We start from the raw sequence: 20,008 nt of genomic DNA, 5'->3' as shown, positions 1-20,008 counted from the left end.
AAGGGTTTCATAAACCATCAAGCTCTCAGAAATTATGTTTTCATCAGACTTTCAAAAAATACAGTACAAAACTCCAGAAGACCAGACTGAAGTTGGTCTTAAGTGACCATTAATGCCTCTTTTATCTTTGAGATTATAAAACTTTAATAAAGGATAAACTGAACTAAGAAGTATAGAGACAAGTAGTGACCAAAATCTCCTTAATAAACGGCCTCAATTGGACTCTAGTATATGCTCCCAAAAGCCTACTGATAGAATTGTATTTTAGAATGAAAGATGAAATTAAATATTACATGTCTTAGGGATAATTCCAACAAAGGTAGTATTGTGATATTATATCTCAATTACATATTGCCTCTGCCCAGAACTTACCACAATGTCAAGAAATAAAGGTGCTACACTAAAAAAAGCAAAATATTTTTTAAAAAGGTCTTACATATTTTTATTTTCACCACCAAAGTTTGAGATCTAAATTTTAAAAAGCTCCAAGATCTATGAACCTTCTCAACAGAAAAATAAACATATATACAAAATTTTATATTTAGTTTCCAGAGGTTCAGGCAACCTCTAAGTCACAAATATCTAAAATATATAGGAACCCAGGGTTAAAAAGAAGTTTAAATACTGTTGAAAATGTTCAAGTAAACTAAAGAATGACTTTTACTTTACTTTTTCTTGAAAGTAAAAAGGACTAGATGAAGTATATCACCTGAACTCGTACATAAACCACAACATCTACAGGGAAGGAAGAGTAAGCAGATGTTGAAGATGATACTAATGATGTTGTTGATTCTTCCATAGGATCGGGTATTTCAAAATGTCCCATATCTTCATCTTGTGAGCTGACAGCTGTTAAAATATTGAAGTTTCATTAGGACAAGGGGAAACTACTCATTAAAATAATTTTTTTCTCCCATGTTATTACAGAGATCAGAGATATGAACATCCAGATACATTTGTTTCTACATCCTAACATTCTACACATCTTTTTCTATTCAAAGTTTTTGCTCATTCTCCCAAACTCAAATTCCCCTGCACTATGCCACATACTGTACAAAGAAAGTAAGCACTAATGTCCTTGCCCTTAGGGAGATTCCGGTCCAAGAGAGACACTAATGTAGGACCTAAGGAAACCAAGAAAAGGAGCATGTCTTTTCCAAATGAATTTTAGTTTCAAGAACCCCTCATCATTATATAACCTCCTCTTCCCAACATCATTTGGACTCTAAATCTTACCCCTGATCTAGGGACTTCTGACCATGTCATGTAGTGCCTCAGTTCCTAAACCAAGCTTTTTTTTTTTTTTTTTCCAACTGAGCCCAGACCTACAGTAACAGACATAGCAAAATGCTGGCAATGAGGACATGTTAATTTTGTTAACACCTGGATGGGGCCTTGGACAAATAATGTAATTTCACGAAAGCAAAAAAAAACAAACAAACTCACAGCCATCAAGTTGATTACAAACTCACAGTGACCCCCACTTTGGGTTTCCAAGGCGGTAAATCTTTATGGAAGTAGATTGCCCAGTCTTCCTTCCATGGAGTGGCTGGTGGTTTTGAACCACCAACCTTCTGGTTAGCAATCAAATGCTTTAGGCACTGTGCCACCAGAGCTCCTTAATTTCACAAAGACTTAGTTTTCTCATTTTAAGGACTAGATGATCTCTCAAGTTCTTTTTCAGTTCTAGAATTCTTTTATATTTATCATTTAATATATAAAAGTATCACAGTATTAAGAAATTTTCTAAATAAAGGGATCCAAGATATATGTCATGGGGGGAATATGTATATAAGGAAAATGCTTACTTGTATAATTCCTCTCAATTGGTGTAATTGGAATAGTTTCCAGTGCTTTTTCCAGAAAGTCTAACAGGCAGGGACTAATAACCATTTCTTCTGGCAATGACTGAAGTGCTACCCAGGCATATAATTTGGCTGTTTTCACTCCTCCACTTCCTTTTCCTTTGGCTAGAACATTTGTAAATGTGAGATACATTTAAGGGAATTTAGTAAATAGGTCCAATAACATGAAAGAAGATAATTTTGAGGGAAATTAGAATGATAAGACAGCTTAATCAGGTGAAGCACATTATACTTAAGACCATACAAAAAAGCAATAAAAATAGCAGGATGATAGAAATGATACATTAATGTTAGAGTACAAAGATGACTAATGATGTTTAGTACAATACTTATTCCTACTTGCTCTAGTTCATAAATTTTAGTCCAATTTCTCAACTTCATACTTGTAAAGTCTCTCATTAGCGTTAGTTCTTTTTGCCTACTTCAGATGTAAGATAGAAAACTCTGGCTAACAATGTTTAGTAGCAAATGAGGAAAAAGTCATTGTTTTCAGGCTTTCCTATCACCTTGCTGCTCTTACTTTGTACATATTTATAATCATCCCTACCTCAGCTGCCATCTCTCCTTCTACCTATCTCCACTTCACTAGAATTAGTAGAATAGCTAAGTTAATTCTGAATAGCTAATAGTTACTTTTGGCTTAGGTTTCCAGTGCCCACATTTATTAATTGTGTAAACCTGGGAAAGACATTCAACTGCTCTGGGTCTTACCTCCCCTCATTTATAAAATGGGGATAATAATATCTATTGTGTACTAAATAGATGTAGATGTGACTTGTGAATTGAAAAGTGACACAAAAAACATTAGGCATTATTATAAGATTACCATCAACTTTAAAAGATCTATCAAGTTCCACTTGTCCACTCTGATCATTTCTCTTTTTTCACCATATGTTCAACCACATGTGTAAGGTATTATTATGTGGTGTGGTAGCCATCCAGGGTAGCTCCCAATGACCCTTGCCTTTTGGTATTCATGCCTTTATGTAGTTCTCTTCCCCAGTGAATAGGTGACCTATCTGATACTGTGGAAGCAGTGGTATGTGACTTTTGAGGCTAAATCATAAAAGATATTGTAGCTTCTGCCTTGTTCTTTCTTGGGTTATTTCTTGGGAGGAAAGTCAGGTAAGAACACTCATGCAGCCCTGTAGAAAGACCTACATGGGGAGGAACTGGCTTGCTAGTCATGTGATTGGGACATTCTAGACACAATTTTTCAGCTCTAGTCAAGTGCTCATATCACTTCAGCCCTGCCCAACATCTTGACTGCAAAATCGTGAAAGACCCTGAGCCAGATTCACCTAGCCAAACTGTTCCTGAATTTTGAATTACAAAAACTGGGATTATGGTTAAAAACCACTAAATTTTGAAGTAATTTGTTATGCAGCAAGTGATAATCAATAAAAAACCACAAAACTAAACTCACTGCCATCGAGTCGAACCCGACTCATAGCAACCCCTCCTTGGGTTTCTGAGGCAGTATCACTATGGAAGTAGATTGCCCAACCTTCCTTCCAAGGAGTGGCTGGTAGGTTTGAACTTCCAGGCTTCTAGTTAGCAGTCAAATGTCTTTGGCACTATGCTACCAGTGCTCCTTGATAATCAATGTTGTTGTTGTTGTTTGCCGTCGAGTCGGCCCCAACTCATAGCGACCCCTCCTTGGGTTTCTGAGGCAGTATCACTTACGGAAGTAGGATTGCCCAACCTTCCTTCCGAGGAGTGGCTGGTGGGTTTGAACCTCCAGCCTTCTGGTGAGCAGTCAAGTGCCTTAGGCACTATGCTACCAGAGCTCCTATTAGATATGGTTAATCCCAATGTACTCTGTCTTAAAGATTTAAATTTGGTATCTCCATCTAGATCATAAGCTCCAAATCTGAATACATAAAACTATCCTTTTCCAAATATTTAGACCTAAATATTTAATTAAGTAAACTAGTTAGTATATTAAGTTTATGTTAACTAATATTCTGAAGTATTAATTTGAAAAATAACTAAAAGGAAATGGCTAACACTTCCATATATGACCTCTGCATAGTTATTATTAACAAATCTATGTCCGTTTTTCTTAAACATGTAATTTTTAAAGGAAATATCCATAGAGCAAGTAGGTGGTAACTAAAAATTGTTATGAAAAGAAATAACAACAAAAAAGAGAGTATATTCTCCTTAAATACCTGAAGGAATAGGTGGGGGTTGGGGAGGAAGTAAGGTGTTAGTCTTGCTGTGGACAGTGCAAGGTAAAGGAGGAGAAGGAGGAGATGTTGCACTATCTTTCATACCATACAGCTTGGATTCTTTTGAGAGTGTTCTGGGCAAGGAAGATCCTCTGGATGCATTAGGTGATTCAGTCTTTAGAGTCTTAGAATTGTAATGTAACTGTATTGGAACAAATAAACTTTCAAAGTTAAAATTATCCAGCTGAGGAATACCAAGAAACATAGACCGATGTAGTAGAAAGAATACTGGTCCAGTGTTAGAAGAGCCAGTTCTAGATCTTTCAAGTTAGTTTTGTAATTCTAGCAGGTTACTTTACGCCATTTCATTTTTAAAATTGAAAAGGTCATCTTAGGTAAAGTACTTTCCAACTTAGCATTCTAGGATCCTATAATTTTATAATCTAAAAAAACAAGCTACTTAATGAAGTGACACTAGATAAGATTTAATAAGTATGTTAATAATAAATATCAATGTATAATAGGAAAAACAGCCATATGATTCTAAGTTTCCTTTAGAACCTAAGATATTTCAAAGGTTTGTAGGGCAGGGTGTGAAGCAGGAGCACCTACAACTATACAGTAAATCCTTTGAATTATCCTTTGTTTTTAATTTTTTCTGTCCAACTTTCATGGAAAAAGTGGTGTAAGAGAAATGACAGCCTACAATTTGGATATTCTTATGTTAAAAATATGGCTCTATTAGTAAAGAAAGTCCCATTTTTAATGTAATGAGCAAAGGAAGAATATATGACAGAAAGTAACAATGTTATTAATAATCTAATCCCTTATCCTAAAATATTAGGTTTTTTATTTTTTACCTTTACATCAACACCAGGAATGTAAAATACTGTTGTTTCCAAGTCACTAGGCTTTGTCTGTAGAGAAGATGGCACTTTTTTGCCAGTCATTAAATGGGTCGTAGAAGCATAATTAGTTTGAAACTTCTTCTTTTTAGAAGGAGAATCTTGATCTAAGCTCCTGGAACTTCGATCATAACTCCTATAAACAGAAAAAAATGTTTTATCACTATAAAAAAGGAAACATTTACCTCCTTTTATTTTCTTTACTTATACAGCAAATGGAATGTAGTCCTTAGCTGATAAAGATGAAAAGTAAAGCTTATCACTCTGGTCTGGTGATCCTTGCACTAATGTTGTTAATATTGTAGGCCTGTAACTATATGGGATAGTTTCCTTTATTCTTTCCTAAGGTCATGATTGTTTTACTTGAATACTTTGTCATATTAGGTTGAACCGACATCAGCAATTTATTACCATTTAACCTAAAATATGAAGTACATTATGGTAAGTTAACATTCCTTTTATCATCATTAATTTGCAAGAGATTTTAACATAGTTAAAAGAGTCTTTTTATCTGCTCTCTCATTTTATAAATGCCTCATTAGACAAACAGACCATTTATATAACCTTTACAGAAAACTTCAAACATATACAAAATAAAAAGAATGGTTAATAGATCCCCACATAACCCATTTCAATAACTGTCAGCATTTTGCCATTCTTGTTTTATCCATAACTCCACCCACCCTACTCCTACCCATCTACTCAATTACTGCTATTATTTTTACTTTTTACTTTCTTTTTTTAGATTAGGAAAGAAAATCAAAATGAATTCAAAGAAAAATTAATCTCCTGTTAATCCTGGTTACTATACTATTTAGTTAACAGTAGAAACAAATGATAAAGCTGCAGTTCTATCCTGACAACATTCCAGACTACTGACGCCTCTCAGTTGAGACTGTTTCCTAATCCTTTTTATTGTTTTATGAACTTATCAAAATCCAATAACTTGACTGCTAACCAGAAGGCTGGCAGTTCAAACCCACCCGCCACTCCTTGGAAGGAAGGTTGGGCAATTTACTTCTGTAGTGATACCACCTCAGAAACCCAAGGAGGGGTTGCTATGAGTCAGGTCTGACTCGACAGCACATAACAACAAAAACAGTTAAAATCTAAATAGTTACTTATAAATAAATAAGTAATATGATGAACCTCAAGGACCAGAAGAATCAGATGGTGCCTGGCTACCAATGCCAACCACTAGGGAAGGGATCAAAACTGGAGATCTGGGATAGAGTGGGGGGAAAAATATGGAACAAAATTCGAAAACAATAATGACCAGAATTACTGGTTGGATGGAGTCTGGTAGGACCCCCAAGACTATGGCCCTGGAATATCCTTTGGGCTTGGGATAGGACTCACTCCCACGGATTGGCTCTCAGCCCAACAGCAGAAACACTTACATGCAGAACACTCAACCCAGGGAGATGCACCCACGTACTCAATGGAGATATACCCCGTGGAGCAATTGGCCACGGGGCACCAGAGGGGCAGCATTCACATGGAGGGAAGGCTGCTCAGACAGTGTATAGTAAAGAAGGGCATGGGGAGGGCGGGTGTCACAGGGAGGGGGGTCACAGGGAAGGGAGGGGAGGAGAGTGGGTTATGGTTGGGAATGGTAATAGGGGTGTGAAATCAAATGTACATAAACTGTTGAATGTAAAACAAATTTTGCTCTGTAAATCTGCATCCAAAGCACAATAAAATAAATGAGTACTAACTGAAAAACTCATGCTTACGTTAAAGGAAAATTTCAAAGATATAACTATTTTAATTAACAGATTTGCCAGACTTTAAATCAGACAACCACTTCTAGTTGCCAGATAATATTATATACTTATTTAAAGAAATTCTATGCTCTGAAAATAACCATTCAGCCATTTCATTTACTTGGGATCTGAGAAAAAAAGCTTGTTGTAACTTAGTATTTCCAATGAATACTTTCTAGATGAAGTTACTTCTATTCTTTTTCAACCTATTTCTTACCTTCTCAAGCTTATATCATCATGTTCTTGTAGAAGGGTGGTTGGATGGAGTACACATTTTCCGCTATCGATTTCAACCCGTATATCAAGTTCAAAGTCAATATTTCTTTCTGTAGCTGTACCACTGAGACTTCGGTTGACTGGGGCTGTTGGCCAGCGTTCAGTAAATAGCTGATGAACAGCAGCAAAGCCTGTTGCTTTTTTACGAGACGTATGTCTAAAGAAAGAATTGATTATTACATTGTAGTAAAATGGAAAAACATTTAAAAAAATCATTTTCTAAGATATTATAATAAGCAATAATAGTCTGTAAATAAATTTTACTGTTTTATAAATTCACAAAATTTACTCACTTAGCTCATAACAATTGAGTTTTCTCCTGTTTAGTGGATTCACATTGTATGCAACAGTTATGTATGTATTAAGTAACTACTATGTGCCAAGGAATATGTTAGGTGCTGAACACAGGCACAATCACTGCTCTTAGAGTTTGACTGGCAGTACATTAATTATATTCTATAATTTGAAGGAGATTTCCTTTTCCAAATTGTAAATTTAAATAGTTCCCAGATTTATTAAAAGCAGGACAGGGAAAGAAAGAAAAATAATACCATGTTGAGCTAAGTTAAGGAGGTCTGGTAGCGTAGTGCCTAAGGAATCTGACCACTAACCAGAAGGCTGGTGGTTCAAACCCACCAGCCACTCCTCGGAAGGAATGTTGGGCAATCTACTTCTGTAGTGATACCGCCTCAGAAACCCAAGGGGGGGTCGCTATGAGTTGTATCTGACAAGAGGGCAGTGAGTTTTGTTTGGTTTTGGTGAGTTAAATTACATTAATAAACCATGAATACAACTCTTAACCTCACCCAGGCTAGGCACATTAAGATTATTTTTTATAAAAATTAACAGTCATATATTACATGTTAGGCTTAAGTTCTATATTCTGAAATACTACCTAAGGTCTTAAAACAAAAAGGCTACTCACGACGGTTTTCTGTATATATAAAACCTTTCCCTCTCATGGTCTTCTTCCTTTTCATCCTTATCAGAGTCTTCACTGGTAGAAGACAAACTGTCATCTCGTCGGCCCTCTTCAGGTTGGAAAGGAATACTTGGTGAAAAGCCTCCTGGAGTTTTGGGAGAACTGAACACAGTACAGGACCCTTCACTATTAGATGAGTAATGGCATGGACCATCAATGGTTACTGACAAAAGGTCCAGTTCTGTCTCTTCTGGAAACTGATTGTAAAAAAAGAGAAAACATCATTCAGGTCCATATTACAAGTTCCTTCTCAATTAAAAAAAAAAAAAGGAAAAAATATATAAAGTTAAACATTTGAAAATGCTCTGAGAGTTGAATTTCCTCTGTCTGAACTGAAAGAAAGGTCAGATTTAGGATTGCATAGAACAGCACACCAAGAAAGGAAGTAGATCAAACCACAGAAAGTCACACCACTGACACTAAAAATCAAGAGTGAAATTTTACTTTAGATAAACATGTATGATCTTATTAATTAGTTAAACATGCTGTGGAAACAAAGAAAACAATGTGATTATAAATCAGAATGGCAAGAGTAATTAGTGATGAAAAGTCATGCAGTGTCAGTAGAGTGTGTTGTCATCTCATGATGCTCGTGGATGGTTTTTGAGGATGTATCTAAAAAATAACCCTTGCAGGGTTAAAAAGAGATGCATAAATAGTTGAGTAATTAAACATGTAGCAATTGATCTAACTTAAAATTGTATTTTAAGGCAAACAGTGTACGTATACTCACCATGTCACTAACTCAGATTTGCACTGGGAGACATATTTAAGTAGGCCAAAAACAAAACAAAACTTCCTGTGACTTAATTTCTATTCCCAATTTTACAGATTTGGTTATTATTGTTTGAAAATGTGATAACCTTTTGTAAAGTGCAATCTGCTAGGTAATGCAATTAGTTAAAACTATTGGATACTACTATTAGACACTTAGCGACATCCTACAATCCAAATTTAAAACATTCACAGAATCCAGCTGTTCTTCACATATACATATTATTGAGTAAGTGTAAATTAGATTTTATTTTTCAGAACATCTTCAATTTTCAAAACTCACAGTATGAGTTTATATAGATAAATGATCTATTTATGCCTTTTACACATCATTTTTTTTAAAAGCAGGATACAGTGCTATTTAAAACATAGGACTTACATCAACTCAAATATTAAAAATTATTTACTTAGGTAGATTTCATTCAACTTACTGTAAACGATTTATTTCCAAGGTATTTTTCAGAGAAAGGTTGTTTGTCAAGCTCACTATGTAATATAATTTAACAGTTCCATAACAAAATTCAGTGTGACTACCAGATATATAAGAACTCTGGTGGCACAGTGGTTAAGGCATTGGGCCACTAACCAAAAGGTCAGCGGTTTGAACCCACCAGCCATTCCTGTGAGAATAAGATGAGGTAGTTTCCTTCTATAAAGATTTATACCTTGCATACTCTTTGGGGTAATTCTACTCTGTCCTATAGGATTACCCTGAGTCTGAATCGACTCAATGGCCGTGGGTTTGTTTTGCTTTTAGAGGATATATATTAAGATTCTAGTTTGAAAGAGTAAAGGAAGGAAAGCAAAATATATGTGGAATAAGTGCCAGTTTTTTTTTCTTTTTAATGTAACTTGACAGAAAAATTATACATATATATATATATATATATATATATATATAAATTCATTTTTACTTTTATAACTCAGATTTAGGGAAAGTATTTTATAAAAATGTTAGTTAATTTGTGAGTGATCAGGTAGCACATTTTCCACACTATTTTGAAGATCAGAATAATTTTTTAAATGGTTTGCTTTTTTACACACTCTTTTATACCAGTAACTCAAGGGCAATAACATTCAATGATTAATTTGTTGCTCTGAGTTAGAACAGCAACTAGTATGAACTACTTTACTAATCTTTGGTTTTACAAGGAAGAGATTCATTTTGTAGTTGAAAGTAGTGAAAAAAGAGATTTATTTAGGGATTCAACAAGTAACTACAATAAATTCACTTGTTGGTTTATGATTTGGTGAGCTAATATCTACTGCTATACATTTTAAATATTAAAATAATTAATATTAAATGATGCAGATGTACAGAACTAAAATGTATGCATGCAGGGGTTTACAAAATATACATGATGAAAAGAATTTAAACAATCTTAAGCCTTTTACTTTAAAAATATCATGTAAAATATTCTTGACCTCTGAGTTTAGCTTGAAATGAGAGGAAGACATCTTCAAAGCAGATTTTTAGGTCAGTTAATCAGTTTTAAAGCAAAACGTATGTTGTTCTTAAAAAGTACCTGAAAATACCCTTCCCCAGGACAGCTGGATTGTGGTGTACTTCCCCACACTGTGTTTTTGAACTTAATTAAAAAACAAAAACAAAACTCATGAATAAAGAAAAACAATTCCAAAATAAAGAAATAAAAAGCAAATAAATACTTTAATATCCTATGAAATTAGAATACAACTTTAAATCTAACCTCCTTACTTTATTTTTTCTTTCCAAATAAAAATACAAGTAAATACTAATATTATTTTCATATTACATGTATACCTTTATGTGCAAGACCTAGTTTAATGTGGATTCTTACTTGAAGGAAAAGGTAGTCAATAAAAATATTTCTATACGTAAGACACAAACATCTGCAGCATGGCTCTCAAATGATGGCATGTGGGTAGTGCCCCACTAAGTTGGTAATGTGCAGACACTTCAACCATCACAATCCAAACTTCATTTTAGGCAGGAATTAGTACTTTTAAATTGTATTTACTATAGTTTCGTAATTGTTGTTGTTAGGTGCTGTCAAGTTGGCTCTGACTCATAGTGACCCTATGTACAACAGAATGAAACACAGCTTGGAATTTCATAATTACTAAACACTATTTGGCAGTTTGTATCTGTGACGAATAATATCTCTCTTACTGTATCCTGGATATTGAAAGTTACTCTGGGGCCAGGAGATGCTGCATCCACTCGGATTTCTGGGAGTTCCTCGCTTTCTCCTACTCGAGAACTGTAAGTAAAATACAAAGTTATGAAATGTTAACATTATAGATTTAAAAAGACTATTCCTAGACTTCATAAAAGTCTGATTAATGACATTAACATTCTGTTTCTAAATATTTATCTTTCCAAGGATTTAACTTTTGGAATTGCATTTCCTAAACTTTAGCATCCCATATAAAAAGACTTAAGTGTTTTGACTGACATAAGACTTTTCAAAATTAAGCCATATAAAAAAAGAACTTGTACTTCTTAATGTATCCTGTGGATTTATTAGTAAAACAGCATTTTACTGCAATAATTTGTAAAATTTACATTTTTATCATATATTAAATGTGTGTGTGTGTGTATTCACATCTTTTCTCACTGATAAAGAACAGCAGCTACTAGTTAAGCACATTTTAATTTCTTTAGGTAGTCTATAAGTTTACATATAAAACTTTTCTAAACATCACTATACTTCATTACTAAAAGCACACATGTACTATAAATGTAATATACAAATTTCTCAAATAAAATTCTTAGTTTGATAGTACCTAGCACAATTGGGTATTTGATTAATATTGTCCATTTTTGTCACTTTAATGTTATAATTTTCCCAATTAGACCATAATAAATGGGTGGTGGATGCTGATAAAGGAGTATGCAATTTTGTTTCTTGTTTCATTGGCTGAAATCTGTATTACCTTGCCCTTTCCATTCGCTTAAGAGGTGGTCTTCCAGAAGCAGAAATGCTTTTTGATCGACTGTAACTTGGTTTGTAACCCAAGCCCCACTTATCCTTTAGGGAAGCAGCCTAATGAATTGGAAGGGAAAGAGGATGACTTTAAGCAATTATTTATCATTGTAATATTTGACTCTTATAAAAGAAAACATTCTACTACTAAACAAGTTAGTTTGTTTTCCCTAGGTCAATAACAATTTACTTCAAATTGTGACTTTAAAAGTCACTTAACAATATAGGTGTATCAAAGTAGAGCAGGAATCAGTTATGTCTCAAGTCAATTAGGAGTGCTGTACAATGAAAATATGGGCCACCAGCTGGCCTGACAGAACAGAGAATAGGAGAAAAGAAAAAGCTTGGGGGCTGGGGGCATAAACAAGGTGCAAAGAAAGGAAAGATGAAAAAGAAAAGAACATAGAGAGGAAATGAGAGTTAAAAGTAAAGGAGAGAGTTGTGGAGAAAAAAAGAGAGTGAGAGGCTGCTGGTGGGAGAGAAGTCACCTTAAACCATCTTAAGTATGACCCTGGGGCACCCCTGCCACAGAACTCTTTATTATAGTACAGGTAAGGAAGAGGTGACTTGAATACTCTCCCTGTCTCCAAATTCCTCTTCTCCAAATTTTGGTATGGGGGAGGCTAGATGTTAAGAAGCTTCTCATACAGTGGAAATGTGGAAGAAAAGAAAGGTGTAAAGGTAATCGAAGGGAAAAAGTTAAATGAAACAAGTATTAAGAACTCAGATGTAATGTCAACAGCTTTCCTAATCCTCTCTACCTAGTTTTATTCCAAGTATAAACTGCTCAAAATTCAAGCTCACTTCTACCAAGTCAATTCCAACTCACAGTGACTCCCATTGGGGGTTTCCAAGGCTGTAAATATTTATGGATGCACATTTCTTCATCTTTCTTTCACGGAGTGGCTGGTGGGTTTGAACCACCAACATTTTGGTTACCAGCCAAATGCCTTAACCACTACACCATCAGAGCTACTTATACACACAGCACACAAACACTGTTTTAATTACACAGTATGATTTTAAGGTAGATAAGTGGAAAAACTTGAAATACAGAACTATACATCACAGATCATCATTATTTACTTTCTACTATCAGAGGCCAGTGATGAATGAATCAAACTGAACTTTACCTTTAATAATTTTTAACATTATTCAAACTGCATTCTCTGGGATTTTGGAGGCAATCAAGGAAAAGTCAAACCAATGGCCTCAGAAGCCCTTGCAGCCTATTCTCCTTCATTTGATCCCTATCAGCACTAATTTAATATGCTTCATACACAGGGGCACCACTCAAATACCTCATTCTGGGGGAAAAAGGAGAGTTACAGCTGATTTTAAAAAAGAAAAGTTTAAAACCCACTTATTTTTATCAAAAAAAGTACAACTTTTCCACTAACAAGATCATCTTCACAGAAAGCAACCTATCTCCATTTGAATAAGTTTTACAATTATTTTCTACTATGCATTTATCCCAATTGTACCAGGAAACAGGGTAGAAGTGGAATCAAAGATATATAATTTGTTCTTCAAGAGATTCAAACTCTAGTGGGAACAACTAAATCTGAAAATAATAAAGATAAGAACAAAGAGCTGAGAGTGCACAGTGGCTGAGAGGTAAAATCTGGCCATGGAGAATAGTATAGGGGAACAATGGAGATTTTCAGAATTCATGTTTGAGTTAAAGACTAAAAAAGCAAGTATGACTTCTGAAAGACAGCTAAACATGGTGGTTAAAAGCCTAGACTATAAAGTCTCACTGCCTGGGTTTGAATCCTGGCTTCAACAAGATTACTGCCTATTTAACCTTGGCCAAATTACTTAACCTCTCTGTGCCTCAGTTTCATGCCTTTAAGATGGGGATGGAATAATAAGATGCACCTTGTAGGGTTATTTACAGATTTAACAGGTTGTTATATGTAAAGTAATGTTCTTGAGTGGCACAAGTGGGTTTGTGCTCAGCTACTATCCATAAGGTTTCCAGTGCCATAGAAGATAGGCCTGGCCATCTACTCTCATAAGATGACAGCATTAAAAACTCCACTGAGTACAGTTCTGGCACACATAAGGGTCACTATGAGCTGGAATCAACTGGACTAGATTTGTTTTCAGTAAGTAAAATGCTCCAAACAGTGCCTTGTACATAGTAGCTTTGATATTTACAAATCAGCTAGTACTTCCAGCATTGGAATAACATAGAGAACGTAAGTATCATCCCCACTACATTGCCAATGAATTGATTTCAACTCATAAAACTCTGTAGGACAGAGTAGAACTGCCCCATAGGGTTTCCAAAATGGTGTATCTTTACTGAAGCAGACTACCCCATCTTTCTCCCGCAAGGCAGCTGGTGGGTTCAAACTGCCAAATGCCTTAACCACTGTGCCAAAGGTAAGTAAAAAAAAAAATAAAAATAATCCAGTTTAATAAAACTCTTCTTCAGCAATTACGCACTCGCATACTGGATCTCCGTAACTTCTTCCGGACATCTCTTCGAATGTCATTCACAGCAACAGATTCTAACTGCTGATAACGTTGAATTTCCTGGTTTATGGTGCCTTCACTTGCACCCAATTTTCTGGTTACAAAACAAATATGGAAATCAGTGTTAAGAAGTAACAGAGGAAGATTTCTTTTTACTTGGTTCTTTTTAATTATTTTACTCATCAGAATATCAAAGATTAGTATGCACAGGCTAAAACCCTTCATACAGCTAACACTCTTCTCTCTGGAAAATGGTAAAAAAAATTTATCTAATGGTTGAGGACATAGTTCATACCCATTTCTTCATGAAGGGCCTCTCTGGTAATCTATTGAAAAGTATGAGCATACAGTGTTGTTGTTATTATGTGCCATCGAGTCAGACTCCTCCTTGGGTTTCCAAGGCAGTATCACTATGGAAGTAGATTGCCCCATCTTCCTTCCGAGGAGTGGCTGGTGGGTTTGAACCTCCAGCCTTCTGGTTAGCAGTCAAGTGCTTTAGGCACTACACTACCGGAGCTCCCTGAGCATACAGTAGGAAGATGTATATATTCAAAATTCTATATATAATTGAAACCCCAGGTAAAGATTTTGGAGGAAGAAGTATATTTTTCTTCAAGTCACTTTTTCCCCTGAGAATAAAATTCAAACTGTAATACAGGTCAACAGTGAATCACTGTGTAATTATGTTATAGGCAATACCTCTCATTATGCAAAACGGATATATTTATGTTAAGTCCTTGAATGCAAAAAACACAGGTGCAGATGTGTGAAGATTAGAAAAGATAAGGCATGACCATCCCTTTTCAGAAAACACAAAACTTCAAAACTTGGCAAGAAGAATATTTAGGCTTAAAGAGGAAGTATTTATTTAGCTAATCATTACTATCCAGCAGTCAACGGATATGGAAAAAAAAATTACTACCACCTACTCTCTCCTCTCGACTCATACTACCCTCATGTCAGTACTATAGAACTGCTAACATGGGTCAGCACAAAAGCACGTATTCTGAATTCAGACACATACAAGTTCAAATTCGTATTCTTTATCCTTTCTAAGCCAGTTTTCTCATCAATAAAGTCTAGATAATGCCATCTAACCTCACAGATGTTGTGAGGATTAAATTGAGATAATATATATCAAACTCAGTGGAGGTACTTAATGTTAAATTTGTTTTCCTCTTACACATTTCATAGAAATACTAATGCTAATAAAAGACTAATGCATATATTTCTACATACATGTGAAGATATGTGTATGTGTATCTACACATGTGAAGATATATATGATATAAAGTCAGTCATAAATGGCACAGAAATAGAGAGTTGTGAAGAGTACCAGACTAGGACTCCAGTCACTAACTTTATCACTAATAAATTTATGATCACAGTAAGTTACTAAAGGTCTCTGGCCTTTGGTAACTTCATTTACCAACTAAAGGGACTGCATTAGCCCAAATGTAATTTATTTCACCTTTAAAATTCTATGATTCTAATACTAGAGAATACTATATTAAATTAAAAATAATTATACATACTTGAGATCATCTATTACTTTGGCCTGTTCATTTAGTTCTCTGATATCTACTATACGCTTCACAATTTTTCTTCCTCTAAGTTCTCCTGGTTGGCTGCCAGATGTTCCTTGTCTTCGATAATCTACAGCTTCCTGAAAAATCAAATGCATATGTCAGTGCCACCCTCACATTATACAGCAAATCTATACTACTACAAAATTAACACCTTAAATCAAAGGAAGCATGCAAGAATCAAAGTCAGCTACAGTTAGTATGATGATTGGAATTCACCAACGATTCAAATCCCTTCATTTTCATAAGGCATTTATTTAGTTGCTACCTACGTTTCCCCATGAGTGAGCTCTGCATGCTTTCAAATGGGACTGGCTAGACTGAGGGGAGCCCATCTCTGGGTCACATAAATACTCTGCAGGAACAGAATAGCGCTGATTTGGGGGCGTCAGGCCTAGGAGGTGATTTACAAGTCGCTGCCCAAAGGTGAGCTTGTGGCCATCTCCACTTACTGAACTTCCATCTGAACTCTAAATGATAAACAGTAACATTAATTTTTTACTTTCTTTCCAAGATTTCATGGCAAAATAGTTAATTACATTTTAAAAAATACCTGAAAGAAGGCAGAGAGTAAATTTCTTTTTGATTAACAAGTAACTTGATATTATACAATGTATAGATGTAAACACTTATTTTTAAAATGGGCGCTTGATTTGGTATGCACACTTTTTGCTTTTTTTGACATTTCATTTTTTAAGCACCATTAGAGCTATGACCCACATATAATAAAATTTACCTACTTAAAATGTAAAGTTCAATGTTTCTTTTAATACCATATATCCACAAAGTTCTGCAACCATCACCACATTCTCAGTTTAGACTTATTTTCATCACCTTAAAGAAAAATTCCATACCTATTAGCAATGACTTGCCTTTCCCCAATCATGTTACTTTCGATCTCTATAGATTTGCATTCACTTTGCTTTTAATGTTAGTACTAGAGCAAAGTTGACTGACAGTCATTATGACACAAAGAACTCAATTAAAAGATAATTATTATGAAATGTAAACAAAGGGCACTACCACCACTCCTTTGCCTTCCTTCAGAAATACCAACTGTAATATAGTAAATAACATCAAGTATTAATAATAACCCTGTCTCACAGTAAAACCCAGACCTGAAAAATTCCAAGTTTACTTACAGTATGGATAGTGGGAGACATAGTATCAACTTCATCTTCATCTGAAAGGTCTGCTATGTTGACTGAATTTAGATCAGCAATGTCATCTATATCCTCCTCTCCTGTCAGTGTTGTAAGGGTGTTGCCCAGAGCATTAAGTCTTTTCCCAATATTAGGATCCATGTGGACATCAATCCCACACATTTTCCATAATACATTGAGTGTCCAGGTTCCAGCACTACTACTTTCTGTTTAAATAAAAAGTAGCAGTTTTGGTAAGTCCTGAGTATAGAAACATAAATAATTCTATCTTTAAGAAATAAATGGAAGATGGCTACATGTAATAACTAAAGTCTCCTATAAAAAAAACAAACAAACTCACTGCTGTCCAATTGATCACAACTCACAGTGACCCTTCCTTGGGTTTCTGAGGCGGTATCTCTACAGAAATAGATTGCCCAGTTTTCCTTCCAAGAAGTAGCTGGTGGGTTTGAACCACCAGCCTTCTGGTTAGCAGTCAAATACCTTAGGCACTATATGTCACCAGAGCTCCCTATACCTAGATACAGGGACATACTCAAATATAGGTTTGGTTTCAATGTGTATGTAGAGTGCTCCTTTGTTTCCATCATACGGCACACTTTTTTTTTTTCCTATGAATTGCAAATTCCCTTCCAAACTCCAAAGATGATCTGTCTTCCTATAGCTGTAGCAGGAATTGCCATGACCTCAATTCATTAGCCAGAATTAATTAGATAACTGGTCCAGTTGTTGTTATTGTTAGGTGCCGTCGAGTAATTTCTGACTCATAGCGACCCCATGCACAGCAGAACGAAACACTGCCTGATTCCGCGCCAGCTCCATGACCCCTGCTATATTTGAGCCCATCATCGCAGCCACCATGTCAATCCATCTCGTTGAAGGCCTCCCCCTCTTTTGTTGACCCTCCACCCTACCAAGCATGACATCCTTCTCCAGGGAATGGTCCTTTCTGACAACATGACCAAAATAGGTGAGACGAAGTCTGGCCATTCTTGCTTCCAAGGAGCATTTCAGGTGCAGTTTTTCCAGGACAGATCTGTTAGTTCTTTTAGCAGTCCATGGTACTTTCAGCATTCTTCGCCAGCAACACAACTCAAAAGTATCAACTCTTCTTCGGTCTTCCTATTAATTGTCCAGCTCTCACATGCATACGAGGCGATTGGAAATATCATGGCTTTTGTCAGGTGCATCTTAGTCCTAAAGGATCCTTGCTCCTCAGCACTTGAAACAGTTCCTTCGCGGTTGACTTTCCCAATGCTACACGTTGTCTAATGTTCTGACTGCTGTTTCCATTGGCATCGATTGTAGAACCAAGCAATGTCAACTCTTTGACAACCTCAAACTTCTCCCATTTATTGTGATGTTGCTCATTGGTCCTATTGTGAGGATTTTTGTTTTCTTTATATTGAGACGTAATCCATACTGCAGACTGTATTCTTCAACCTTCATCAGTAGGTGCCTCAAGTCATCCTCACTTTCAGCAAAGAAAAGTTGTATTGTCTGCATATCTCAGGTTGTTAATGATTCTTCCTCCAATTCTGATGCCACGTTTTTCTTCATATAGTCCAGCTTCTTGGATTATTTGCTCAGCATATAGATTGAATAAGTATGGGGAAAGGATACAACCCTGACACACTCCCTTCCTGATTTTAAACTATGTAGTGTCCCCTTGTTCCGTTAGAACAACAGCCTCCTGGTCAAGGTCCAGGTTCCTCACGAGTACAATTAAGTGTTCGGGAATTCCCATTCTTCTCAAAATTATCCATAAATTGTCATGATCCACACAAATGCCTTTGCATAGTCAATAAAACACAAGTAAACATCTTTCTGGTATTCTTTGGCTTGAGCCAAGATCCATCTGACAACAGCTATGATATCCCTTATTCCACGTCCTCTTCTGAATCCAGCTTGCACCTCTGGAAGTTCTTTGTCAATATACTGCTGCAACCGTTGTTGAATTATCCTCAGTAAGATCTTACTTGCGTGCGATATTAATGATATTGTTCTATAATTTCCACATTCTATGGGATCACCTTTCTTTGAAATGGGTACAAATATGGATCTCTTCCAGTCAGTTGGCCAGGTGGCTGTCTTCCAAATCTCTTGGCATAACCGAGTGAGTGCCTCCAATGGGGCATCTGTTTGTTGAAATATCTCAATGGGTATTTCGTCAATTCCTGAGCCTTGTTCTTTGCCAATTCTTTCATTGCAGAAAGAATGGTCCAGATGAGGGTCAAATCTGGAAAAATAAGAATTGTTCCCTAAAGTTGAGAAAAGGTCTGCCCCTTTCCAGTGTTTGAGGGTAGGGTAAGGGAAGGTCATGAGCTGTTGGCAGCTATGTTTCCTGTTACTTGTAAGAAGAAGGTCAAAGTAAGAAAAAATGAAGCAGCCATAGAGAGAAGCAAAGATAAGAGCTGTAAAGAGTCCTGGTGATGGTTAAGATCTTGGTTCCAGTTCCTAATGGCCCATAAATTGATGTGGTTCCTTCTCTTTCCTACTATTCCTATATTTAAGTGTGATCCTGAAATACGTTCTAATACATTCTTTATTTTACTTAAGCTAGTTTGAACGGGTTGTTGTCACTTATAAACAAAAGTCATGATGACAAAGATATTCATGTGACCTCTCCCCTACTACCTATATTTACCCCAGTCATCTCCCATTCCTTCTAACATAGCTGCTGGAAATTTCCTGGACTTTTTCATTTCTTTGTCACTGTGACTATCAGTCTAGCTGTTTGCTGAGATAACTTCCATAGATAGCATCAGTACTAAGGCTAGGTTTAGGAAAGATAAGAGGAAATAATAAGAAGAGAAAGGAAATCCATTAACTTAGTCAGCTTTGACCCTTCTCTATGTGTTACCACAAAAATCAAACCTGTTGTTGTCAAGCTGATTCTGACTCACGTGACATCATGCATCACAGAGTAAAACTGTGATCCATAGAGTTTTCTTGGCTGTAATCTTTATGGAAGCTGATCCTTAGGCCTGCCTTCTGCAGTACTGCTAAGTGGTTTCAATGACCAGTCTTTATAAAAACAAACTCACTGCCATCAGTCAATTCC

The 20,008-nt window shown here is 35.8% G+C and overlaps 1 protein-coding gene across 1 annotated transcript in view; it reads right to left on the bottom strand.

The window, feature by feature from the left end:
• Window positions 1–20,008, bottom strand: part of KIAA1109 (KIAA1109 ortholog) — a 311,628-nt gene that overhangs the window by 31,096 nt on the left and 260,524 nt on the right. Inside the window, exons 57-69 of the mRNA XM_042781736.1 lie at window positions 16,924–17,150; window positions 16,054–16,251; window positions 15,731–15,861; window positions 14,166–14,289; window positions 11,662–11,771; window positions 10,895–10,985; window positions 10,269–10,331; window positions 7,912–8,165; window positions 6,928–7,143; window positions 4,900–5,080; window positions 4,040–4,241; window positions 1,809–1,970; window positions 710–849 (exon numbers count right to left, since the gene is read on the bottom strand). Of these exons, the coding sequence (XP_042637670.1) occupies window positions 710–849; window positions 1,809–1,970; window positions 4,040–4,241; window positions 4,900–5,080; window positions 6,928–7,143; window positions 7,912–8,165; window positions 10,269–10,331; window positions 10,895–10,985; window positions 11,662–11,771; window positions 14,166–14,289; window positions 15,731–15,861; window positions 16,054–16,251; window positions 16,924–17,150 (2,099 nt within the window). The remainder of the gene's footprint in view (window positions 1–709; window positions 850–1,808; window positions 1,971–4,039; window positions 4,242–4,899; window positions 5,081–6,927; window positions 7,144–7,911; window positions 8,166–10,268; window positions 10,332–10,894; window positions 10,986–11,661; window positions 11,772–14,165; window positions 14,290–15,730; window positions 15,862–16,053; window positions 16,252–16,923; window positions 17,151–20,008) is intronic.

This window comes from Orycteropus afer, unplaced genomic scaffold (genome assembly GCF_000298275.1).
Source record: "Orycteropus afer afer isolate SDZICR_OR568_19922 unplaced genomic scaffold, OryAfe1.0 scaffold00162, whole genome shotgun sequence".
NCBI lineage: Eukaryota > Metazoa > Chordata > Mammalia > Tubulidentata > Orycteropodidae > Orycteropus > Orycteropus afer.
This window is presented reverse-complemented; position numbering and strand designations above follow the sequence as displayed.